This window comes from Heterodontus francisci, chromosome 13 (assembly GCF_036365525.1).
Source record: "Heterodontus francisci isolate sHetFra1 chromosome 13, sHetFra1.hap1, whole genome shotgun sequence".
Lineage (NCBI taxonomy): Eukaryota > Metazoa > Chordata > Chondrichthyes > Heterodontiformes > Heterodontidae > Heterodontus > Heterodontus francisci.
In genome coordinates this window covers 4,385,987-4,412,893 of record NC_090383.1, presented here as the reverse complement: position 1 = coordinate 4,412,893, position 26,907 = coordinate 4,385,987, and the positions used below count along the sequence as shown (strand labels likewise).

General features: G+C 44.4%; 1 protein-coding gene across 5 annotated transcripts in view; it reads right to left on the bottom strand.

The window, feature by feature from the left end:
- Positions 1-26,907, bottom strand: part of meis1a (Meis homeobox 1 a) — a 239,070-nt gene that overhangs the window by 97,382 nt on the left and 114,781 nt on the right. For all 5 annotated transcript variants that reach the window (XM_068044269.1, XM_068044268.1, XM_068044271.1 and 2 more), the window contains one exon: positions 11,919-11,995. In XM_068044269.1, the coding sequence (XP_067900370.1) occupies positions 11,919-11,995 (77 nt within the window). The remainder of the gene's footprint in view (positions 1-11,918; positions 11,996-26,907) is intronic.

Sequence of the window (26,907 nt, the reverse complement as noted above, 5' to 3'; positions counted from 1 at the left end):
CAAATCCTAAACACGCATTGCATAAAAAAGCTTTTCCTCGTGTCACCTCTGGTTCTTTTGTCAATCACCTTAAATCTGTGCCCTCTGATTATCGACACTTCTGCCACTGGAAAGAGTTTCTCCTTATTTACTCTATCAAAACTCTTCATGATTTTAAACACCTCTAAAAAATCAGCTCTTAGCCTTTTCTGCTCTGAGGAGAAGAACCCGAGCTACTCCGGTCTATCTGCGTAACTGTAATAACCTCATCTCTGGAACCGTTCTAGTAAATCTTTTCTTTTTCTTTTTATTCATTTTTTTATTTAAGAGATACAGCACTGAAACAGGCCCTTCGGCCCACCGAGTCTGTGCCGACCATCAACCACCCATTTATACTAATCCTACACTAATCCCATATTCCTACCACATCCCCACCTGTCCCTCTATTCCCCGACCACCTACCTATACTAGGGGCAATTTATAATGGCCAATTTACCTATCAACCTGCAAGTCTTTTGGTGGTGGGAGGAAACCGGAGCACCCGGAGAAAACCCACGCAGACACAGGGAGAACTTGCAAACTCCACACAGGCAGTACCCAGAATCGAACCTGGGTCGCTGGAGCTGTGAGGCTGTGGTGCTAACCACTGCGCCACTGTGCCGCTGTGTACCCTCTCCAAAGATTTCTAAAATGTGGTGCCCAGAATTGGACACAATACTTCAACTGGGGCTGAACTAGCGTTTTATATGAGTTTTGTATAACTTCCTGACTTTTGCACTCTATGCCTTTATTTATGAAGCACAGGATCCTCATCCTTATTTACAAATCACTCCCGTCTGCGATCTACCCTGTCCTCACATGCACCCTGCCATTCCTTGCTTCCTCTAGTTCATCATCAGCATATGTTCCTTGTTGGTTTATCTTCTGGAGTTCCATCAATAATCTTTCTGCCTCGTTATTCCTCCATTTCCTTTGTAAATCCTCCACAAAAGCCTTCCCCTTAACCATACTTTTTGCTTGCCCCAACTTTCTTATCCCTTTTCTGTCCTGACTGATGCCCAACATTTTGTTTCTCCAGTCCTGTAAACTGCTCTGAGATATGGTTCTACACATGAAAAATGCTAATGGAAAGTAACTTTTATCCTTGTATTGACCTTTTGTGGTATGCTTCACCAAAATGGCATGAACGATTCTTGAAAGAAGATATGTATTCGAAACTTGATGAAATAATGCACCATTGTTTGCTCCTGTGAGCAAATGCTCACTTAACCTTGTACCCCCTAAAAGCACACAGACTAAAGAGCAACACGGAAATAAATCCAATCTGTGCTGTGCCTAGTTCTGATCAAGTTTGAGCATTTCCCACCTCTCTTTTACAAGAATGGGTACTCTCCTTCCACCCAAAACCCATTTGCTGTGCTCGGTATAACATAGCCACTGTTCGACAATACAAGCATTTACGTTTTTATTTGCATTTCTTGTATTCCCGCATGCTGTGCTTCTGCCAATAATTCATGACTGATCTGCACCCAATCTGCCCTTCAGCATTTTTATTTAATCTCTGCAACACAGATTTACAGCAACTTGTCATTAATAATACAAAAATGTGCACGTGCCTTAACAAATTTCACAGCTAATACGTGGTCATGCATTTTGGGCAATTGCACAGAGATTTTTACCAATGTTCTCCAACATACTGACAATTATTTCAATCATTCATTTCTTTCCCTTTATTTATGTAGCTCCACCCAGAAAAACCTGGAAGAAGCCCCCAATTAAATATTCCTGTGCATAGTTTCAAAATATATCATGTGAAAGCTGTACTTTCAATTCTGGATGGTCAGAACTGATTGATTGCACCCTTGAATGATCCCCTCCAACACATGGCAGATTGGTAACCAGTTGTGTAAGAGAATTATCAATAGCGGGAGAGTAAACTGACCAAACAACCACTCCAGAAGTCAACAGGAACCTCTCACAAATCCAACAGTTTCACAAAATGCAGAAAAGAAAAACAAGTTATTGATGACATATTATAAATATAGCAATTATATATATTTAAAGTGTAGCATGTAATGTGACAGTAATTTGGCAGTTTGATGAAACACTTCTTCAATGTAACAATCTATAAATAGCCAAGTCCAAAACAGGGCTGAAAAGTGATGACCGTCCAAAGGACTGTCACTGACCTCATCTCCTCTGGAGATCTTCCCCCTACAGCTTCCAACCTCATAGTCCTGCAACCCCGGACAGCCCGCTTCTACCTCCTTCCCAAAATCCACAAACGGGACTGTCCCGGCAGACCCATTGTGTCAGCCTGCTCCTGCCCCACTGAACTTATTTCTTCCTATCTAGACTATCTTTTCTCCGCTGGTCCAGTCTCTTCCCACCTACATCCGTGACTCTTCTGACGCCCTATGTCATTTTGACAATTTCCAGTTTCCTGGTCCCAACCGCCTCCTCTTCACTATGGACGTCCAATCGCTCTACACCTCCATCCCCCACCAGGATGGTTTGAGGGCTCTCCGCTTCTTCCTGGAACAGAGGCCCAACCAGTCCCCATCCACCACCACCTTCCTCCGCCTGGCTGAACTTGTTCTCACATTGAATAACTTCTCCTTCAACTCCACGCACTTCCTTCAAGTAAAAGGTGTTGCTATGGGTACCCGCATGGGTCCTAGTTATGCCTGTCTTTTTGTGGGATATGTCGAGCATTCTTTGTTCCAGTCCTACTCAGGCCCCCTCCCCCAACTCTTTTTCCGGTACATTGATGACTGTATCGGTGCCTTTTCCTGCTCCCGCCCCGAACTGGAAAACTTTATCAACTTCGCTTCCAATTTCCACCCTTCTCTCACCTTTACATGGTCCATCTCTGACACTTCCCTTCCCTTCTTCGACTTCTCTGTCTCCATCTCTGGGGATAGGTTGTCTACTAATATCCGTTATAAGCCCACCGACTCCCACAGCTACCTCGACTACACTTCTTCACACCCTACCTCCTGTAAGGACTCCATTCCATTCTCCCAGTTTCTCCGTCTCCGACGCATCTGCTCTGATGATGCTACCTTCCATGATGGTGCTTCTGATATGACCTCCTTTTTCCTCAACCGAGGATTCCCCCCACTGTGGTTGACAGGGGCCCTCAACCGTGTCCGGCCCATTCCCCGCACCTCTACCCTCACCCCTTCCCCTCCCTCCCAGAACCGTGACAGGGTTCCCCTTGTCCTCACTTTTCACCCACCAGCCTCCATATCCAAAGGATCATCCTCCGCCATTTCCGCCACCTCCAGCGTGATGCCACTACGAGTTGCATCTTCCCCTCCCTTCCCCTGTCAGCATTCCGAAGGGATCGTTCCCTCCGCGACACCCTGATCCACTCCTCCATTACCCCCACCACCTCGTCCCCGTCCCATGGCACCTTCCCCTGCAATCGCAGGAGGTGTAATACCTGCCCATTTACCTCCTCTCTCCTCACTATCCCAGGCCCCAAACACTCCTTTCAGGTGAAGCAGCGATTTACTTGTACTTCTTTCAATGTAGTATACTGTATTCGCTGCTCACAGTGTGGTCTCCTCTACATTGGGGAGACCAAGTGCAGACTGGGTGACCGCTTTGCGGAACATCTCCGCTCAGTCCGCAAGCAGGACCCTGAGCTTCCGGTTGCTTGCCATTTCAACACTCCCCCCTGCTCTCATGCTCACATCTCTGTCCTGGGATTGCTGCAGTGTTCCAGTGAACATCAACGCAAGCTCGAGGAACAGCATCTCATCTACCGATTAGGCACACTACAGCCTGCCGGACTGAACATTGAGTTCAATAATTTCAGAGCATGACAGCCCCCCATTTTACTTTCATTTTTAGTTATTTTTTTCTTTCTCTTTTTTTTTTACATTCTTTTTTACAACCTTTTTTTTTTGAATTTTTTTCATTTCATCTTAGTTTGTTCAGTTTGCTTACCCAATGTTTTTTTTCAGGTTTGCACTTGCTGCTGTTCAATATTCAGTGTATTAACAGCTAATCTGTACTAATGCTTTGTCTTTCAACACACCATTAACATATTGTTTGCCTTTGCTCCGTGACGTTTTGGTCAGCTATGTGGCCTGGTCCAATCTAGACCTCCTTTGTCATCTCTTGCCCCACCCCCACCTCACTTGCTTATAACCTGTGACTTTTCTAATATTTGTCAGTTCCGAAGAAGGGTCACTGACCCGAAACGTTAACTCTGCTTCTCTTTCCACAGATGCTGCCAGACCTGCTGAGTGGTTCCAGCATTTCTTGTTTTTATTACTTAAAAGTGATGTGACTCCTTCCTTTTAAATATAACCATATATTGATGCCTTGATTAACTCTCAAGGACATAAATATATGGTTAGATTTAACAGGAATAAGCTATGTCAGTTGGATCTTTCCAATGCCTCTGTGTATGATTCAAAGTATAATGTTAGGTTTTAACCATAATATCGATGCCTTTATTAGAACTCAGTCTGGTTATGTGCCCCCCAGCTTCGAATTGCGATCCTGTGGCCAGAAAGGATGTGCTCTGTTACAATGATATGTGCACTCAAACTGCAATGGTCCACAAAGCACCATCGGCACTTCTTCCTTATAGGCTGTTTGCAAAAGTCCTCTCCTATTATCCCCTGTACCCGCCCTCCTCTCCTTGCCCGTCCCCCCCCTCTCCCTCTCCCTCCCCACACACACACACACACACACACAGCTACAGAAATCGATTGCCCAGGGTTGCTGTTAGGTCATGGAAATTGATAACCCTTACATGCTTCAGTCGTGTTAGTCTGCCTGTGCCTGTCAGATAGTGCACTTTGTAAATTAAACCTCCAAAGGCAAATATATTGTAAGTAGCTAGTTATCTCTCTGGTACTGAATTGAACAATGCAGGGATTATAGCGACAGGAATTACACTTTCTGTAATGGGGTTTAATAATATCACAAATCTCTCTTGTCGGCTTGCTCCCTCCCTCACTAAGTGAACAGGGTTTGTTAATGCAGGTGATGTCAACATGGAAGCCCAATTTAATCACTAAAATGGATTATGGTTGTAATCAAAGCTGTAAAATATTAATCTCTGGCACTTATTGAAAGAACAAATACTTTTATCTACTAACTGGCAACCCCCAGAACATTGTGAACTGGTTCTGGCTATTTTCTGCTTTTTCACATCAAAGAGAATAGAATTTCCTACTACAAACATCCATCCAAAATATTTAGACAATTAATTAGATACAGTTAGTTTTAACAGCTATTGAATTTCGATCCCCAGCAAAATTTCAGTGCTACGAGTATATGATTTACAGTGTGCTGACATACAGCAACAAATCATGTCTTGTTACAAGGTTTTATCGCATGGCTCTACGTTTTGAACTGAAAGGGTTTGTTTTATCTGTTGGGGATGATTGGAAAAAATATGCCATTTTAGAGGATTGAACAGGTGACTGTCAGTCGACCAAGGCACTGTGGAGTGCACCTAATGTAAATCTGAAGTTAAACAACCAAATATACAAGAAGTATTCACATGGTACTAGAGCTTAGTTACAAGGAGAGACTGGAGAAGCTGGGGTTGCCGAATGGAACCTTATTGTGCCATAAATTTTCTATGTGCTTAATTTTATGCAGGTGGCGGGGGATCGCGGCTGCATTTTACAGTGCTCAGGCAGTTAACTGCCCAGCGTCAGGGTCCCTGTCCCTTTAAGGAAATGGTTCCTGCCTTCAAGATCTGTCGGCCAATCAGAGGGCCATCAGCTCAGCAGTCCCAGCAGCTCCACTGGGAGTGGTGGCCACTGCTGGAACTGCATTAGGCCCGGGACCAAGAACAGTGCTGGAGGCCCAGAGTCCAGGGTATGTAGGGAGGGCGGGCTTGCCGGGGCCAGTCAGACAGGCCCTGGCGAGGGTGGGGCTTGCTGGTTGTTGAAAGCAGGGGTGGGGCGTTGGCACAGGGGTGGCCTTTATGTTGAGGGCCCCTCCGTAGGCTACAGATTGCCCAACCTGGAGGGCCCCTGCACCCCCCCGCCCCCCACCAGCTCACAGGGAGGCCGCCTGGTGTTACTAGGTGGCCTCCCCACATGGCGGGGCACTGACCACTGGGCGGGAAGGCCGTCCTCCATCTTCCCCATTCCTGACAATATTCTATGGCTTCAGGAACGCGATGGACACTCCATCCCTCTGGCCCCCACCTTCCCTCACTATTTAAGGGCCCCTGCCTGGAGGACTGATAAAATTCAGCGCTATGTTTCTATATATGCAGGTTCTTTCTTTCTCTTTCTTCAATATGGGATCATATTCTCCTTCAATCTTTTTTTCCTCCAAATGAAAACAAGTTCAGCTCAATGATTCATTCTTCATAACTAAGGCTGTAGCTATACTGCCACTTCCATATTGATACAAATCAACATCATCCACACAAAAGTGTCAGGGTAATTCAGAAAGCAGATCCCAATCTGTTAGAATGTGTTAAAGTTAAATGGTATGTGATCACCTCCAAGAGATAATCTCACACACTATGGCTTGGGACCTGACTCTAACCCAGTTCAAACTGGGTTTAGTAAGTATTCCGAGTGAGACCTCCTAGTCTCTTTATAAAATGAGCCTTGAATCGTTTTTTAATGTTATGAGAAAACAAATTTTGCCACTCAAATTTTTGCAAGCATTAAAACCATCACCATCACAGTGCAGTTCTGCGTGCTCCCTCTTGTCTGAGAGGCTGTGAATCCCAGCTGTAGTGGCACTCTGATCTTCCTCACTGTGCTACATAATCTAGTGTAACTGTAACCTTGGGGCTCAAAGGCGTCAGAACAGAACAGCTCATTCACTATATTAAGCTCCTACTCTGTACAACCTGTGTGCTGTTAAGTATTTTCTACCCTAACGCCAACAATGCGGGTTCAATCCCCGTACCGGCAGTGATAGTTTATGGAGGCCTGGCTCCTCACCTTGCCCCATGCTTGCAGAGTGGTGACGCTCAAGCTATACATCACCAGCTGTCTCTCTCTCATGGGGAGAGATGCCTATGGTCCTTTGGGACTATGTCTAGAACAACCCGAACAATATTGAGATAACTGTCGATAATTTCCAGGTTAATTTCTGATCTTCATATCAGGACATTTTCACCTTCCACATCAGTCATCCTTCTGGTCTTTCAGGTTGAAAATTACTGCCAAACTCTGAGCATTGTTTTGAGAATTGATCCAAAACTGCCCACCTCATGTCGGTTCGGGTTCACTAGAGAGAAGCCAGGATTAGAACCTATGTTCCATATGTGAAAGAATAGTGTTCTAATTCCCTATAATCCCCTCTCCTGCTAAGTGAGGCTTACTTAATATACTTACCATTCTGCTTGTACCTATTTAACCTTAACATAAATAAGCTGGAATATTATGATCATAGAGTAATACAGCACAGAAAGAGGCCATTCACCCATCGTGTCTGTGCCAGCTCTTTGAAAGAGCTATCCAATCAGTCCCACTCCCCTGCTCTTACCCCAAATCTCTGCAAACTTTCCCCCTTCAAGTATTTATCCAATTTCCTTTTAAAAGTTACTATTGAATCTGCTTCCACCGCCCTTTCAGGCAGCGCGTTCCAGATCACAACAACACAGTGTGTAAAAAAAAGTTCTCACTTCACCTCTGGTTCTTTTGCCAATTACTTTACAAAAAAGCTGAACTCAAGAGGTGAGGTGAGAGTGACTGCCCTTGACATCAAGGCAGCATTTGACCGAGTATGGCATCAAGGAGCCCTAGCAAAACTGGAGTCAATGGGAATCAGGGGGAAAACTCTCCGCTGGTTGGAGTCATACCTAGCACAAAGGAAGATGGCTGTGGTTGTTGGAGGTCAATCATCTGAGCTCCAGGATATCACTGCAGGAGTTCCTCAGGGTAGTGTCCTAGGCCCAACCATCTTCAGCTGCTTCATCAATGACCTTCCTTCAATCATAAGGTCAGAAGTGGGGATGTTCGCTGATGATTGCACAATGTTCAGCACCATTCTTGACTCCTCAAATATTGAAGCAGTCTGTGTAGAAATGCAGCAAGACCTGGACAATATCCAGGCTTGGGCTGATAAGTGGCAAGTAACATTTGCGCCACACAAGTGCCTGGCAATGACCATTTCCAACAAGAGAGAATCTAACCATCTCCCCTTGACATTCAATGGCATTACCATCGCTGAATCCCCCATCCTGGGGGCTACCATTGACCAGAAACTGAACTGGAGTAGCCATATAAATACCATGGCTACAAGAGCAGGTCAGAGGCTGAGAATCCTGTGGCGAGTAACTCACCTCCTGACTCCACAAAGCCTGTCCACCACCTACATGGCACAAATCAGGAGTGTGATGGAATACTCTCCACTTGCCTGGATGGGTGTAGCTCCAACAACACTCAAGAAGTTCGACACCATCCACAACAAAGCAGCCCGCTTGATTGGCACACCATCCACAAACATTCACTCCCTCCACCACCGGCGCACAGTGGCAGTAGTGTGTACCATCTACAAGATGCACTGCAGCATTGAACCAAGGCTCCTTAGACAGCACCTTCCAAACCCACGGCCTCTACCACCTCGAAGGGCAAGAGCAGTAGATGCATGGGAACACCACCACCTGCAAGTTCCCGTCCAAGTCACACAACATCCTGACTTGGAACTATATTGCCGTTCCTTCACTGTTGCTGGGTCAAAATCCTGGAACTCCCTTCCTACCTCACATAGACTGCCGCAGTTCAAGAAGGCAGCCCACCACCTTCTCAAGGGCAATTAGGGATGGGCAATAAATGCTGGCCTGGCCAGCGATGCCTACATCCCATGAATGAATTAAAAAAAAATCTGTGTTACTGACTCTCCTGCCACTGGAAACAGTTTTGTCTTATTTACTCCATCAAAACACTTCATAATTTTGAACACCTCTGTCAAATCTCCCCTTAACCTTCTCTGGGCTGTGTTAGTGCTGGTTAGAAACTAATCCTACTTTCCAGTGCTTCATCCATAACCCTGTATGTGTATGTCCAAGTATTTTTTAAATGCGATGAGTTTCTGCCTCTACCATCCTTTCAGGCAGTGAGTTTCAGACCACCATCACTCTCTGAGTGAAAAATATACTCCTCAACTCCTCTTTAATCCTTCTGCCAATTACTTTATATCTATGCCACCTGGTTATGGACCTGTCTGCTAATAAGAACATACAAACATAAGAAATAGGAGCAGGAGTAGGCTATTTGCCCTTCAAGCCTGCTCCGCCATTCAATGAGATCATGGCTGATCTTCTACTTCAACATCATTTTCCTGCACTATCCCCGTATCCCTTGACGTTTTTAATATGTAGAAATCTATCGACCTCAGTCTTGAACATACTCAGTGACTGAGCCTCCAAAGCCCTCTGAGGCAGAGAATTCCAAAGATTCGCCACCCTCTGAGTGAAGAAATTCCTCCTCATCTCAGTCCTAAATGGCCTACCCCTTATTTTGAGACTGTGTCTCCTAATTCTAAACTTCCTAGTCAGGGAAAACATCCTACCTGCATCTACCCTGTCAAGCCCTGGAAGAATTTTGTATGTTTGAATGAGATTACCTCTCATTTTTCTAAACTCCAGAGCATAAAGGCCTAGTCTATTTACAAGAACATAATTGAACTCAGTGCTTCCCATCCACTCCATCTAGGCCCCTCATAATTTTATACACCTCAATTAAATCTCCCCTCAGCCTCCTCTGCTCCAAAGAAAACAACCCCAGCCTATCCAACCTTTCCCCATAGCTAAAATTCTCCAGTCCTGGCAACATCCTTGTAAATATAACACCTTTTTGCATCTTCAAGATGTCTCAAACAGCTTCACAGCCAATGAATTACTTTTGGAATGTAGTTACTGCTTTTACACAGGCAAACAATGACGCCAACCTAAGCACCTGAGTCTGACGCCAGGCTATGGAAAATGGATTTAACTGCGTAAGTACCAGGAGCCAGGCAACAATGAGTATCCAAATGGATAAAACAGTAGGTGTCAGTCTTGGTTCAATGGTAGCACTCTCACATCTGGGTCAGAAGTTCATAGGTTCAAGCCCCAATCTACAGTCTACAGCAAATAAGTTAGACTGACACTTCAGTGCAGTGCTGAGGGACTGCTACACTGTTGGAGGAGCTGTCTTTCAGATGAGACATTAAACAGAAGCCCCTGCAGTGACTACACTTCAAAAGTACTGCATTGGCTACAAAGTGCATTGGGATGTTGTGACAGATACAAATTCCTTCATTCTTTAACCAGCTTTACATGATAGTGTACCTAAAACATGTGCAGTATGGTTTCCCTATAGCCTAATAGATAAAGGCACTCTCTAGTATAGAATCAAGTTGTATATAGGCCAGCAGGTTGAATCATATAAACCTAAAGATCCAATGTTCATTTCTAAGTTATGTTGGGTTAGCTGGTCTCAGCCAGGGTAGGAGGTGCAGGGCTATAGATCCCTAGGCTGGAGAGGAAGGGGAAAAAAATCAGTTTAGATTCCCATCCCTTATTGCTGAAAAGTGATCCAGTGTGGACATTGGGTGAGACCAGGGTCAGCTGTGGCCCCCTCCACACTTACATTTTTCTTTATGCCTCTGTGAAGTACCACAGGATGTTTGTCTGCACTAAAGTTGCTAGATAAATACAAGTTCTTCGGTTTGAGTAACTGATGGCACCTGTTTATGTGTAAAGAATGGCTGCTTAGGTCAGGGGCCCAGACACTGAGGTAGAGCTAATACCCAAAGAACAGTGTCGCAGCACGAGCCAGGAATAGGCACGGTAGTAGGGAAGTTTGGACGCAATTTTAATCTAACTGCCTGGGAGGGAAATGCACGGGATCGGGAGGAACACTGATTTTACAACCCAACTAATGGGGCCAATTTTACCCCATCCCGCCAGTCAGGAAACTGACAAGATTGGGTCAAAGTTGTTTTTTACACCCCGCCCGGTTTTACTCTCCATTGGAATTGAGTAATATTGGGTGGGTGTAAAATCAGTGTTCCACCTGATCCTATGGGTTTCCCACCCAGCAAGTCAGCATAAAATTGCCCCCATTAAATCTATAGTTCAGTCATGTAATTGGAACAAAGACAACTTAACAGATGTGGTGGAAATGGAGTTTATGAAAAGGTTGGTTTTTGAACTATGAAGTGTTCTGCTCCGTCTTTCTGATATAAATTAGCTAAACTACTGTAATTGTGTGACGGCCAGTTTAAACCTTGTTAAACCAACATATAAAAAGGTGACAATGTCACCTTTAAATTTAAAGAGCCCATCACACTTTTTTTTTCTTTTGAGATCAGTGGCAAAGAACTGAGAAGGAAGTAATTACAATATATTTTTGCTTCCTTGTATTTTTGTTTGCATATTTCTCTTCCAAGGCGGAGTGTTGATGACATCATTTGGGAATTAGCCTGCAGCATGAGGGAGCTGAATTAACACACAGCTGAAATGGCAAGAACACTAAAGCACCCGAGGTTAATGACTGTATCTACTGATGGTAATGCAGTTTCCTCACACATGTCAAGCTTAGCACCAGTGACCGCTCCAAGCTATTTCCCCAATGATGCTATCGCCATACAGCATTTAAACAGAATGATGTATCTGGACTGTAATTCTGTTGCCCAACAGAACAGGAAAAAAGTTCTTAATAAGTTACCATTATTTGCCTTTTTCCTTTGTAGAGAGCCTCAACCTAATTATTTCATTATAGACATCTTTATTAAAAATCTAATTACATTTAACTTATGCACATAGTTTAAGAGGAAAATAAAATCAAAGCATAAAATCAGAATAGTCACAGGGAGCACCTTTCCTTTTGAGCCATTCCAAGGGAACACAAACAGTAGCAAGGTGTGTTGTCCTAATGCAGATCATTAGCTGTAATTTGCCAGAGGCTGCAGTGCTGTCTGTATGTAAACAAAATCAAACTACATACCAGTTGTTCACTTGTAGAATTGTAAGCCCTGTATCTTGAGCCAGTTGTTTCTTCTGTTCTTCTGATGGATAAGGGTGCTGAAAAATACCAAACCGAAGAGACACGGTTAGAATAAGGCAATCAGAGAAAAGTACTTTTAAGCACTGTGAAAATGCACTAAGTTGGAATATGTTCATTAATTAATGTAAGTAAGCTGAGGTGCGGTAGTCTCCTAAGCATCAGTGGGATCTGAAATCACCTAATTAATGGCAGCAAATGGGAAGCCAATTATAAAGTTAACTGAAGTGTAGAAACAGCTACATTAATTAAGATGTTGGCTGTACCTGCGCACTCAAGTTTATTGGAGAACTAGACAGGCAATTTCACAGAAGACTATAAAAATTAATTAGTACCTGCTTCCCATTTTTCCTTCGGGTATGCGATATTATAAAACTCTAATTTTTGAAAAAACAACCACCAAACTTTGCTGGGAATCTGAAATCCAGTAATTGGAATTTTCTGATGACACCATTCTAAAAGTTTTCAAATAACAAAATTGACACTAATTTCAAGCAATAAAACCAGAGCAGATGACTGGAAACTTAACTGGACCAGCCACATAAATACCGTGGCTACAACAGCAGGTCAGAGGCTGGGAATTCTGCAGCAAGTAACCCACCTCCTGACTCCCCAAAGCCGGCCCACCATCTACAAGGCACAAGTCAGGAGTGTGATGGATTACTCTCCACTTGCCTGGATGGATGCAGCTCCAACAACACTCAAGAAGCTCGACATCATCCAGGACAAAGCAGACCACTTGATTGGCATTCTCTCCACCACCTTAAACTTTCACTCCCTCTATCACCGATGCACTGTGCCTACAGTGTGTACCATCTACAAGATGCACTGCAGCAATTCACCAAGGTTTCTTTGACAGCACCTTCCAAACCCACGACTTCTACCACCTAGAAGAACAAGGGCTGCAGACACATGGGAACACCACCACCTGCAAGTTCCCCTCCAAGCCACACACCATCCTGACTTGGAACTATATCGCCGTTATCTTCACTGTCGCTGGGTCAAAATCCTAGAACTCCCTTCCTAACAACACTGTGGGTATACCTACACCAGATGGACTGCAACGGTTCAAGAAAACAGCTCACCACCACCTTCCCACTGGCAATTAGGGATGGGCATTAAATGCTGGCCTGGCCACCGATGCTCACATCCCATGAACAAATAGAAAACAGCTACCTAATGCAAAACTGACCATTGTCAGTACATCAGAGTTAGCTGCCTGAGAAGAATTGAATTTGATTTGAAGTGGGGAAAATTCTCTGTGCTGCTTTATTTTAAATCTAACAGTAAAAACAAAGCTTGCTGCCTTACTTCAAGAGGAAAAAAAAGCAGTTCTATAATAAAAACACATTAAATCCTCAGATCACGAAAACAACATTCAAAAAAGCAGTCTTGCTGCACATTTCTTATTTTGACTTGAATAATTGATGTGCTCTTTTTCATAGCTTCTAGAAATGAAGAACACAACACTGCTGTCAAACTGTGTAGAATGGATTGCATATCCCGTCGACCAAAGTTATACTGTGGGCTGCATGTTGCTGGAAGTGAGCTCAGTGAGGATATGTGCTAGGGTGGGTGCCTTTGGGCGTGCATCAATATCTGCTCCCTGCCTGATCAATTTTTAATGTTTTGAGCGGGCAGGCGTGAAGTCCACACTCTCATTCATTAGAAAGATTTTGTGTAAAACATAAAGTATCCAGACTGTTCAATGAGCTGCTGCAACAACACTCCAGATATCAGGACTTGCCCTATCATATTAAGCAGCAGAGTACTGTGTACCTGTCTGGCATAGGTCACCACACACACATCTTGTTGATACTCAATTGAATGAAACAATGCACATCATAACTGGAACCCTCTGCTCAATACTCCTCCCCAGATTCCTGTCCTCACAAACATCACTCCCCCATACATCCACCGACTGACCAAAACCCACAAGCTGGTTGACACCATCCATGCTGCACCTCACTTACTACTCCATAAAGACATGTTCAATCCACCCTACTGCCCGCCTTCGATCTCAGCGCCCCATATGCAGCAACCTTCCTGAGCAAGATCTACCAGCAGACATCCTTTAGATTAAGGAATGGAAAACAAGGGAAGTCACTAACAAGTTCCTTGTGACAAACCCCATCCATCGAATGGCAGGCTTTGAACTACCATGGCGAGAGTGGTCCTTGCTAAACAGGTTCAGGACAAGCCAGGGCCCCTGCACAGCCAACCTCTACTTCTGGGACCTCAGTACAAGCACCTTATTTTTTTCCCCAAAATACGTCCGTCAGCAGCAGCTGATATTTGTCTCGGTGTGCGTCCCTGGGAACAGCCCGTAGAGCATAGACTCCTGTGTTACAGAGCTGCTTGGGATGAACCTCGACAAAAACCACTGCATCTCTTTCCACACCTGCTTTGCAAAGACACATTCCAGAAGGAGGTGGGCAACAGTCTCTTGCCCACCACAGCCACCTCGAGGGCAGTGTGCGGAGGGGGTGAGACTCCAGGCATGCAGGAAGGATCTGACGGGGAGGGCTCTTCTCACCACCAGCCAAGCTACATCTTGGTGCTTGTTTGAAAGTTCCGGTGATGAGGCATTCTGCCAAATGACTTTGGCAGTCTGCTCGGGGAACCATCCGACAGGATCCACCATCTCCTTTTCCCGTAGGGCCTTGAGAACATTTCGTGCATACCACTGTCTGATGGATTGATGGTCAAAGGTGTTTTTCCGCAGAAGCTTTCCCACGAAGGATAGGTGGTCGGCACGGTCCAACTGGATGGAGCGTTCCGCGGCAATGTGACCAGGCCCATCCTTCACAACACCAGGGACAGATAGAACCTCAGTATGTAGTGACACTTGGAGTTTGCGTACTGAGGAGCTACGCACAGCTCGTTGCAGCTACACACAAAGGTAGTCATCAGGATGAGGGCGACGTTGGGTAAATTTTTCCCGCCCTTATCCAGAGGTTTGAACATCGTGTCCCTCTGGACCCGGTCCATTTTGGATCCCCAGATGAAGCAGAAAATGGCTCGGGTGACCGCCACAGCGCAGGAGTGGGGTATGGGCCAGACCTGCGCCACGTACAGCAACAACGTGAGCGCCTCGCACCTGATGACCAGGTTCCTACCCACAATGGAGAGAGATCGCTGCCCCCGCATGCTCAGTTTATGGTGTACCCTGGCTACTCGCTCCCTCTAGGTTTTGGTGCACGCCCCGGCCCCTCACCCCTTATTGCATTTGCGGAGAGCCACAAACAATGCTGCACATTACCGAGGTGTGTCCCCGCTACAGACTAAGTGACAGACTAATCACCTTTAACTCAACAAATGAGGAGGCTATCGTTTGGCTCCAGGGATTTGCATTCGTTAAATAAATGAAATCAGCTGCTTGATCACTGTTTGAAAGTAGCTTTGCACAGGACTCAAGTTATATTACACGCCATGCACTAGGGGGCTGGATCACCACACCTATTCCTGTGGGATACTGTCTAATTTGCATTGATGTCACGTGGAGATGGTTGTGTAACAGTAGCTTTGGAAGACAATGTATGCAGAGTTGGTAGTCTTCATTAATTTCAATGGGTGGAACATGGATTTATTTTATTTTACCTTGAGAAACATTTCCTACTTAACATTCCCTTCGGTTACTTGCAAATCTCAGAAAGACAAAAATGCCATACCCGAGATATAACTTGCAATGTTACTAGACTTAGAACCTGGCCAGCCTCCCATGTTCTACCCTGTGTAAACTTGAGGTCATCCAAAACTCTTCTGCCGGTGTCTTCACTTACACCAAGTCCATTTCACCCATCACCCCCCCATGCTTGCTGACCTACACTGGCTCCCGGTTAAGCAGCATTTCAATTTTAAAATTCTTGTCCTTGTTTTCAAATCCCTCCATGGCCACGCCCCTCCCTATCCATGTAATCTCCCCCAGCCCCACAACCCTCTCAGATCTCCACTGGTCTCTGTGCATCCCCGATTTTAATTGCTCCATCATTGGCGGCCGTGCCTTCAGCTGCCTGGGCCCTAAATGCTGGAATTCCCTCCCTAAACCTCTTTGACCAAAATTTTGGTCATGTGCCCAAATATCCAGGTGGTTCAGTGTCAAATTTTGCTTGTGAAGTGCCTTGACATGTTTTATTGTGTTAATGGCGCTATATAAATGATGGATGGATGATTGAATTCTTTATACTTAACCCTTCCAAATTGCACACTCAGCAGTAGAGATTTTGGCCACTTTGAAAGAGTTAACACTGACGCACTAAGACAAAATGCTGGTGATTAAAGGCCGATCACCAATTGTAGTAATGAATGGAGCAATTTAAGGTGATGAGCATCACACAGTGTACTGGAACATTACAACATACAAATTTAGGTCTCAGCCTTGGATCAGTGATCATGTTTTTGGCAGTCCAGAGACTTGAGCACATAATCTAGGCTGACACGTCAGTACTGTACTGAGGGAATGCTGCACTGTTGGAGGCGCTGTTTTTTGGACGAGGCATTAAACCGAGGACCTGTGGATGTGAAAGATTCTACGGCAGCATTTGCAGATCTAGGTCTTGGCAATTTATTGCCTTTTAGTCCCATTAATTTCTTCAGTACTATTTCTGTACTAATAATAATATCCCTAAGTTAATGATTCTCATTAGACCCTTGGTTCACCACTATTTATAGAATGTTTTTTGCAATTTATACCATGAAGACAGATACATTGAATTTGTTTAATGTCTCTGCCAGTTCCTAATTCTCCATTGTAGTTTCTTCTTTCTCTGCTTCTAAGCAGCCCATGTTTACTTTTGTTAATCTCTTCCTTTTTACATACCTATAGAAGCTTTTACAATCTGTTTTTATGTCTTCTGCTAGTTTATTCTCATATTCTCTTTTTCTTTATCTATTTCTTGGTCATCTTTTGCTGAATTCTAAGATCCTTCCAATCATCTGGTTTACTACTCTTTTTGGCAACATTATAAGCTTTTTCCTTTAATGGGATACTATATTTAACTTCTCTTGTTAGCCATGGTTGGACCACCACCACTTCTTACTGGCAATTAGGGATCAGCAATAAATGCTGGCCTGGTCACCGATGCTCACATCCCATGAACGAAGAAAAAAAACTTTTCCCATGGGGTTCTTATTCTTAAGGAAATGTATATTTGTTGCAAATTTTGAATTTAAATATTTGCCATTGCTCATCTCCCATCATATCTTTTAAATATTGTTTCCCAATCTACATTAGCTAACTCGCCCTGCACATGTATGTAGGTTGCTTTGTTCAGATTTAAGACCCTAGTTTCAGTCTTAACTAAATCACTCTCAAAATTCAGTATAAAATTCTACCATATTCACAATTCCCTCGAGGTTCCTTTACTACAAGGTGATTAATTAACCCTTTCTCACTACACAATTTACAAGAATGTTGCCAGGGCTTGAAAGTTGCAGCTATGAGGAAACATTGGATTGGCTAGGGTTGTTTTCCTTGGAACAGAGGAGGCTGAGGGATGACTTAATTGAGGTGCACAAAATTATGAGGGGCCTCGATAGAGTAGACAGGAAGGACCTGTTTCCCCTAGCGGGGAGGTCAATTACCAGGAAGCACAGATTTAAGGTGACTGGTAGAAGGATTAGAGGGGACATGAGGAAAATCCTTTTCACCCAGAGGGTGGTGGGTGTCTGGAATTCACTGCCAGGAATGGTGGTGGAGGCAGAAACCCTCAACTCATTTAAGAAGTACCTGGACATGCTCCTGAAGTGCTGTAAACTGCAGGGCTACGCAGCAGGTGCTGGAGGGTGGGATTAAATTGGGTGGCTAGTCTTTTCAGCCAGCACAGAGTTGATGGGCTGAATGGCCTCCTTCTGTGCCATAGCTTTTCTATGATTTCTACAGTAAATAGATCTACAATAGCCTGTTCACTAGTTGGTTCCTCAACATACCGATCTAGAAAACTATCTCATATCCATTCCATCAACTTGTCCTTCACGTTATTACTGAAAATTTGGTTTGCCCAATCTATATAAAAGTTAGCGTCCCCTGTGATTACTGTATAACCCTTGTTACATGCACCTCTAATTTCCTGATTTATACTCTTCCCTACATTACAACTACTGTTAGGGGACCTATAAACAATGCCCACCAATGTTTTCTGCCTCTTGCTGTTTCTCAGCCCCACCCAAACTGATTCTACATCATGACTTTCTGAGCCAAGATTGTTTCTCTCTACTGCCTTTATCCCATTCTTTATTAGCAGGACAACCCCTCCTCCTTTTCCTTTTTGCCTATCTCTTCTAAAAGTCGAGTATCCCGAAATATTTAGTTCCCAAGCTTGGCAAGCGCATCTATTTTTCCACTACTGTAATTCCAGTATATATGGAACCTTGTGACTCATTGGCCGGAATTTTATGCTACCCAAGCAAGCTGGATGGTGGCGAGGGGGGGGTTGGTGTAAAATTGAGCGGGGGGCTCTGGGAGGCCTTCCCAACCTGCTCCCACCTCTGCCCCACTTTACATAGGGCGCACGGGGGGTGCGAAAAATGGGCCGCCCGCCCCAGACCAATCAAGGCCCTTAAGTGGTCACTTAACCGCCACTTAAGGGCCTTCACCCGCCTCCATGGGGATTTTACCCATAGCAAGTGGGTGTCCTGGAGCCGGGAAAGGCCGCCCAGTGAGAGTTGTCGGCTTCTCTGCGTCCCGGGGGGGGCCCTGACAATCGGGCACAGGGTGCCCGATTTAGGGCCGCCCCCACTTCCCTAACCACCCCCAGGACCCAAGACACCCCCCTTCCCCCTAAACAACCAACCTTACTTTGCCGGGGCCCGACCGATTACCCAAGCGAGGCAATCCAAACTGACCGGCAGTCCTGGCTGCATGTCCGCGGCTGGGCTGCAGTCCCAGCAGTGGCCACCGCTCTCAGTGGCGCTGCTGGGAGTAAGGGCTGCCGACCTGATGATGAAGCTTGCGTGGACCATAAACACCAGCATGGAGCTGTTGGGCAGAATGGCCTGTTTCTGTGCTGTGATACCAAGTAATACTTCGTAACTAACACCACTAAAGCATATTATCTGTTCATTTATCTTACTGCTGCTTGTGGGACCTTGCTGTGCACAAATTGTCTGCTTAAAGTGAAATAGTTACTGCAGTTTGAAAGTACTTAATTGACCGTGAAGCACTTTGGGAGGACCTGAGAATGTGAAAGACACTTTATAAATGCAAGTTTTTTCTTTGATTAACTTAAGCTGTGATGGATCCTAATGGTACAATCCACTGAAGACAGTGACAACAACATATGCAGAATCTAACACTATCGCTCCTCCATTAGAATGCTCTCTGATATATCATGGCCTTGGACAGAAAATGCTTTGTTTATTGCTTCCTCTTTTCACATAGAAATCATACAATAACTCTATCCAATGCACACCTCTTTATTGCCAGGCTCTCAAAGATAGCATTATAAAGAAAGTCTAGAGTATTTTCAATTGCTTTCTAGTTTCTTCAGTAAATGGTTAGATAGAACAATTAATTCTTGCCTTGGTTTCTTCACATTTCCATTACCTCATGTGACTAGATTGCAGGATTCTGCGAGTTTCCTGTTACTTGTAAAAATAACACTGTGTTTATTGGAACTCTATCAGGGTCTTTCCCAAGAAAGCTGAAGTGTATAAAATAGAACGTTTTATGCATACCAAAGATTTCCTTTATAATCGTTCTGAATTATGGTCTAAATAGGCCAGACTGTAGGGTCCTCTTTTGCGTTCAAAAAACCCTCTTGTTTGTTTATGTTTTCTACAATTGTTTTTAAAGAATTCCAGATCAACACAGTAAACCCTTTTATAGTGCCAACTGGCAAACTGAGTCTTCATTAAATGGCTAAGCAGTCACCCCTTGCTGTGTTAGCAGAAATTGCCCTGTGGTCTAACACTGTAAAACCTTTAACGCTGCGACCATTATCACCATAATGGCAGCATTAAAATTAAACTCCGCATTGTGCCCAACTTGAACCAGTGCCTAAAAAGCACCAGCTCTTCGTGTTTAGATTACTGATTCATGCTTTGTTGCTACCAAACAAGGTTCCAAGGTAACCACCGTATCAAGATAAACCTCTAAACCCAATGCAAGTACTCAAAAGGATGTGACTCATACTGCCATCTTTAAAGTTCCAACAAGGTGCCATTATTTCTAAATACACGTTAGGAGTCTGTGAACTGATGGCTTTAAGGAAAATGACTGATTTCTTTGATCAAATTTGTATATAAAAAAAATCTAATTGTACTTTGAAGCAATGAAATTAAAGATATTGAGATATGCAGTGAATCTGTGGGTAGTTACAATCCATACCAGTTCAACGGAAAGCTGAAAATCAGTAGCAGGCCAAATCAAAAATAGCCCTCTTCCCAAAATCTGCTTTCTTGCAACCTATTTCAAAATTAATTTGCTGCCTTTCTTCCTTAAAAATAGACGGATCCTCCTTATTTATTATTTAATAATTGTCCTCAAATCTGTTACTTTTCATGTGATTTGGTTTTTATATAATTGCTATAAATTGAGTCTAATTTGATGTGCTAAACGATAATTGATACATAGCCTCCAGCTATTAGGATTCAAGAATTCTGTCTCTAGTCTGAAATGGAAAGTATTTGGTTCTTTATAAAAGGGCAGAATTGGTCGACAGAATTAAATTAAATGCCAGAATAACATGCCCACGCTAAAAATAACAACAAAAATGTGGGGAAACATCAATATGTGGGACTTAAAACTCCCTAGATCAGCTGATTTATTTAATGCAGCGCCTGTTGTCGGCCAGTATGACTTGAGAATTTAGAAAGAAATAATAATTGCTCTAATCACATGAAAACCATGACTTCACGCAGTTACCCCACCCCAACCCCCAAAGCAAAATATCAAGGAGAAAAGGAATACACCATTTCTTGGGAAAAAAATTTGATACGGTATTAAAAGGTCTCTGAAAGCGAACTCTTGTCAGACAAATTAGAAGAAGTGAATGAATTACTGTCCTTGATAGAAACCCATGACTTCACAATGAACCAACTTGCCACAGGCCAGGCTACTATACAAACATTCCATTTAATGTTGCCTTCCCACCCACAAGCAGAGCAAATCCTGTACCATAGACCCTGGCAGACATCACATCATCATTTGGAGATAAGCAAAAAGACAGCTTTCAAAGCTGCCAATACTGTTAGACAATAGAGAATTCATTCTTAAATATGGAAGGTAGCTAGCTCCTTAAATTCCTGCATTGCGGATCCAACATAGCGGTTGACTTTTGTACTTGATATTTCTTTCCCTCCACACCCCTTGCTTATACTGGCTCCTCTCACAGTGTGCAACCATTGCTACCTAAATATTGGCAAAGATATTTGTAGTCAAATATAATGTAATCACCATAGTCATCTCACACTATCCAGGTAAATTCTGCATTGTACTATGCATAATGATTTGGGCCTTTAATTTGTTGTGCACATTTGTTTCTAACCACTGTCACTTAAAAGCTTAATTATTTGCAAACAATCGATTCGAATGGGAATTTGAGAATGGATATGCCAAAGACCGCTGGGAAAGCTGCAATGCATTAGGAGTGCAAACAAAATTAACTTCAGATCTTACAATACAAATGAACCATTAGGGCAATGTAGAGATGGTGTCGTAATGTTGTGGTCCTGTTGGGAGTGCTCTCTATTTGATCTGCTTTAACACCTCGAGGTCTGGTGAAGAGCCAGCAAGCAGCGATTATGTAGGGAAAGCCTGAGTGCCCCATTTTCAAAATCAATCCACTACATGTGCGTCCAGAGAAAATCGACCAACTTGGTTGTCTAGGTGAGTGTCCTCCTTGCTAACCAGGGAAAGAAATACATAGAAGCAAAAATAGAGAAAGGGATGTATTCAATACATCACATCGGCTGATTGTGCATTATTGGTGAAAATTTGATGTTGCCTTCGATGACTCTCATGTTAAAATGCACATTTAAAGCGCATTTATACGGTAGCATTTATTTGCACCAATGAGAAAAGATTTCTGCTGTGTGTATCAAAATTAGCATTGTGACTGACACTAAAGCTAACACCAATTGAGCTTGACATCAGCAACAACTTGCATTTATATAGCATCTTTAACATAGTAAAATGTCCCAAGGTGCTTTACAAGAGCCATTATCAAACATAATTTGACACCGAGCCACATAAGGAGATATTAGGACAGATGACCAAAAGCCCAGCCAAAGAGGTAGGCTTTAGGAAGCATCTTAAAGGAGGAGAGAGAAACAGAGAGATGAAGTGGTTTAGGGAGGGAATTCCAGAGTTTAAGGCCTAGGCAGCTGGAGGCATGCCTGCCAATGGTGGGCAATCCAGTGCAGTATTGAAGGAATACTGCACTGTTGGAAGTGCTGTCTTTCAGATATGACATTAAACCGAAGCCCCGTCTTCCCTCTCAGGTAAATGTAACTGATTCCAAGGCACTATTTGGAAGACGAGCAGGGGAGTTCTCCCCGGTGTCCTGACCAATATTTATCCCTCAATCAACATCACTAAAAACAGATTATCTGGTCATTATCACATTGCTATTTGTGGGAGCTTGCTGCGTGCAAATTAGCTCTCACGTTTCCTACTTTACAACAGTGACTACACTTGAAAAGTACTTCATTACCTGTAAAGTGCTTTGTAATGTCCGGTGGTTGTGAAAGACGCAATATAAATGCAAGTCGTTCTTTCAAAGAAAATCAGGGATGCGCAAAAAGCCAGAATTGGAGGAATGCAGATATCTCAGAGGATTGTAGAGCTGGAGGAAGTAACAGCGATAAGGAGAGGGGCGATAGAGGTATTTAAAAACAAATTTTGAAAATGAGGCATTGCTAGACTGAGAGCCAATCTAAGTCAGTGAGCTCACAAGTTGTGGGTGAATGCAACTTGGTGCGAGTTAGGATACTGGCAGCAGAGTTCTGGATGGGCTCACGTTTATGGAGGGTATAGATGGGAATCTGGCCAGGACATCATTGGAATGATGGCGTCTAAAGGTAGCAGAGGCGAGTTCAAAGAGATACACTAGAACACTATAATGGTGAAACTGCATTTTAAAATTGCCAAGACAGTTCTTTGCACCTCTTGGGAATCTTAAAACGTAAAGAAACATTTTTAACGTCATGAGAAGGCAGATGCCAACCCTCACTCTCCTAACGTTAAACATTTGCTCCGTATGAGTTACCGTGGAGCCCCACAGTGTCTGTGTTCCTGAGACCCCCTCTGTCTTGGATCAGCACGCACTACAATAAGGGCCTATTAGCTATGCAGCTTCAGGTGGCAGGTTACTGACCTCATGGCACACCTTCTGAGACTTTGCTTCATATCTTATTGCACTCCCAGTAAGGGTTTTGCGAAGGGAACTGAAAATGTTACAGTGCCAATAAAGAAATGATTGCCATGTTAAGAAGTTCTGTGCAGCTTAATAAGTCCATCATCAAGACATGTCAAAAACTACCAGCTATATTAAGAAGTCATTGATGAAGTTCAACATTTTGGATACAAGTCCTGGTTTTTATGTGAGTGGATGATGTGGAGATGCGACTGTCTGGTGAGAATGGGATCAGCCATCCTTCACCAAATTTCTGAAATATTTATCACACACCCTTTTATTTAATAATTCTTCAACACTTAGCAAAGCAAGCTGAGAATAGGGAAGAACTGATGCACCTGGGACAACAAGTTAATGATAAAGTATTATGATTGGGATATGAAAATAGGAAGGAGGTCGTTTCACAGTGACGAACCTCACCAGCTACACAACAAGTACACGCAGGGATCAAAAGAGGCATCCACTCTACAGTTATTAACACAAGCTGCAATGTGAAAAGGTAGACCTTTGGTTTTTTTAAAAGAAAAAATCCTGAAGCTATGAATTTCTCTATTATCCTGCCTAGCTCCCCCTCAGCCCCAGGTTATGAGATATGGGGCTGGATTTCAAGAGCCCGCTGCCGATCTCGGTGTCGAGCTCAAAAAATGGCAGTCAGCGCACGTCAAAGAGCCGCCACTATCTCATGTGCGACGGTTCATTTAAGTGGCCGGGGAAGCCTGTCCCCCCAATCACGGGGCTGTCCGTCCCCAGCAATGGCGTCAGCTACCAGTGCGCAGGCGTGGCACCATTTTTAAAGGCCAGACAGCCCCGGAGGTCAATTAATTTTTAAAGATACACCCCACCAAAATTCATTAAATAAATTTCTAATGTCTTTTTCCCACCCCACAATAACAATTACATCAACTATTTGCCTTTCCCCCCTCCCAAAACACTTACCTTTTACATCTGATCTTCCTCCCCCCAGACTGCACAAAGTTTAAAGTTCACCCCTTCCCACCATCCCCTACACACATTTCGCTTATTTGATCCTGTCCTCCCCCCTCCCACACTAAAAATCTAAACTCATCCCCCCTCCTCACCAGTGTCACGCTGGCATTCCCTGGACAGGGAACTGAAGGAGCAGGAGTGCCAGCCGCCAAGCCGAAGATCACAGCGGGCCTGGAAGATTGAAGGTAAGTGCTTTTAAATTTATATACATCATTAATTTAAATATTGAAATCCAGGGCCCCACGCCCAGCGGTGGGGGGGGGCATCACGGAGCCTCGCAGCTGCCGGGAGGATTGGGCCAGGCCCTCCGTGGTGGACCGCTGCCGGCCCTATCTTTCGGCTCCTCACGCCACGGAGCCTGATGTCGAGGGTTTGGTAAAATCCAGCCATTGTTTTCAGGCCAATGCTGACTTGAACTGGTCATAGAGTCATAGAGAGATACAGCACTGAAACAGGCCCTTTGGCCCACCGAGTCTGTGCCGACCATCAGCCACCCATTTATACTAATCCTACATTGATCCCATATTTTCTACCACATCCCTAACTTCCCTCAATTCTCTTACCACCACTAGGGGTAATTTACAACAGCCAATTTACCTATCAACCTGCAAGTCTTTGGCTATGGAAGGAAACCAGAGCACCCAGTGGAAACCCACACGGTCACAGGGAGAACTTGCAAACTCCACACAGGCAGTACCCAGAACTGAACCCGGGTCGCTGGAGCTGTGAGGCTGCGGTGCTAACCACTGCGCCACTGTGCCGTCACAAGGAGGAATATAACAGTGGCTGAAGAAAGGCTGAACATCCAATCCACTTTCCTCCACAGGAAGGCAGCTTGCCTCTGTGTCGTGTCCACCAACTGCAATATGGCTGAGACTGGCAATTCCATCAGGTTGGAGGTTGACTTGAGTGTCCCACTTTTGTGATACTCCTATGTCACATCAGGAGGACATCAACAATGCACACCACAGGCTGAATTTTACTAACCCTCTGATGTCAGGGATCGTGGCAAGGGGGCCCAGAAAATTCATCTGGGAGAGGCCCACCATGACCCCCAACACCAAGAAGGCCCTGCCACAATTTACTGGCGGCGGCGAGGCCACGTTGTGACCCCTGCCCAGCCCCCCCCTGCCGCTCGGTGGTGGGGCCTTCATTTTAATATTAAAATAAATTAAAACACATGCAAATTAACTTACCTTGTCCCGGCGGCCCCCACGCCGATATTCCGGCTGCCGGCAAGAACTCCCATGCCTTCGGATCTCCGTTCAGAGTTCCGAGGCATGACACTGGTGGGGAGGGGGGAGGAGTGAAATTATTGGGGTGGATTTGCGGGAAGCGGAGGAAACTGTTTCCATTGGCTGAGGGGATGGTAAGAAGGTGTTGAAGGGCAAAGATCTTTAAGTTTGGGGGTGAAAGGTCGGGACTGGCAAAGCATTGTTTTCAGCGGGGGGGAGGGAAAATTAAATCTTTCTATATCATTGGTGGGTGTGGGAGAGGGACCTCGTTTGTTTTTTTATTGTTACCTTTCATACTTTTCCTTTAAAAATGCAAATTTCTTCTAAGGGCTAGAAGCCCTTTCAAAATGGCGTCGGCACCTGCATGGTGGCATTGGACACTGCTGGTGGGGATACAGCACCCGCCCCCTTTATGTCATCGGGGGCGGACGCTCTGTTCCCTCCATTTAAATGGGCCCCCGTGTGAAATATCGCAGGGACTCAGCGGTGCACAAGTCAGGTGTGTGCTGCGCCTTCTTCCATGCTTGATGCCATTCACAAAATTCAGCCCCACCTTTGATATTCTCTACAGGATATGAGAAATGGGGTTAAGCTGGTAGAGCACATATAGAAGTAAATGTCAATGACATTGCCGAGTGTGTTCTGAAAACATACAATATGCAAGACTGTTCATAAAGTGTTCAGATTTTTTTAGATTTAGAGATACAGCACTGAAACAGGCCCTTCGGCCCACCGAGTCTGTGCTGACCATTAACCACCCATTTATACTAATCCTACACTAATCCCATATTCCTACCACATCCTCACCTGTCCCTATATTCCCCTACCACCTACCTATACTAGGGGCAATTTATAATGGCCAATTTACCTATCAACCTGCAAGTCTTTTGGCTGTGGGAGGAAACCGGAGCACCCGGAGGAAACCCACGCAGACACAGGGAGAACTTGCAAACTTCACACAGGCAGTACCCAAAATTCAACCCGGGTCGCTGGAGCTGTGAGGCTGCGGTGCTAACCACTGCGCCACTGTGCCGCCCCTATGTAATAATGTTGTCAATTTGAACTGTGAGTGCAAGTTGGAGAGGATTTATATAACAGGAAATATTTTCACAGTTTGGTGGACAGACAGTGAAAATTACAGCTCAATGAGTTTGTGGATAAGGAAAGGCCTGCTTTCAGGATTTCTAGTTAGAACAGAGCATGGCAGAGTCCAAAGACTGAAGATACTACAGTCCTCCAACTTAATTATGCTCTACTTTTAATTGCTCAAAGGCTTGATAGCAATTAGGTTTGTTAGCAGAAGGGCCTCAAATGTCATTTAACATACAGTGAACCTGTAACCAGGGCTGGCCATCG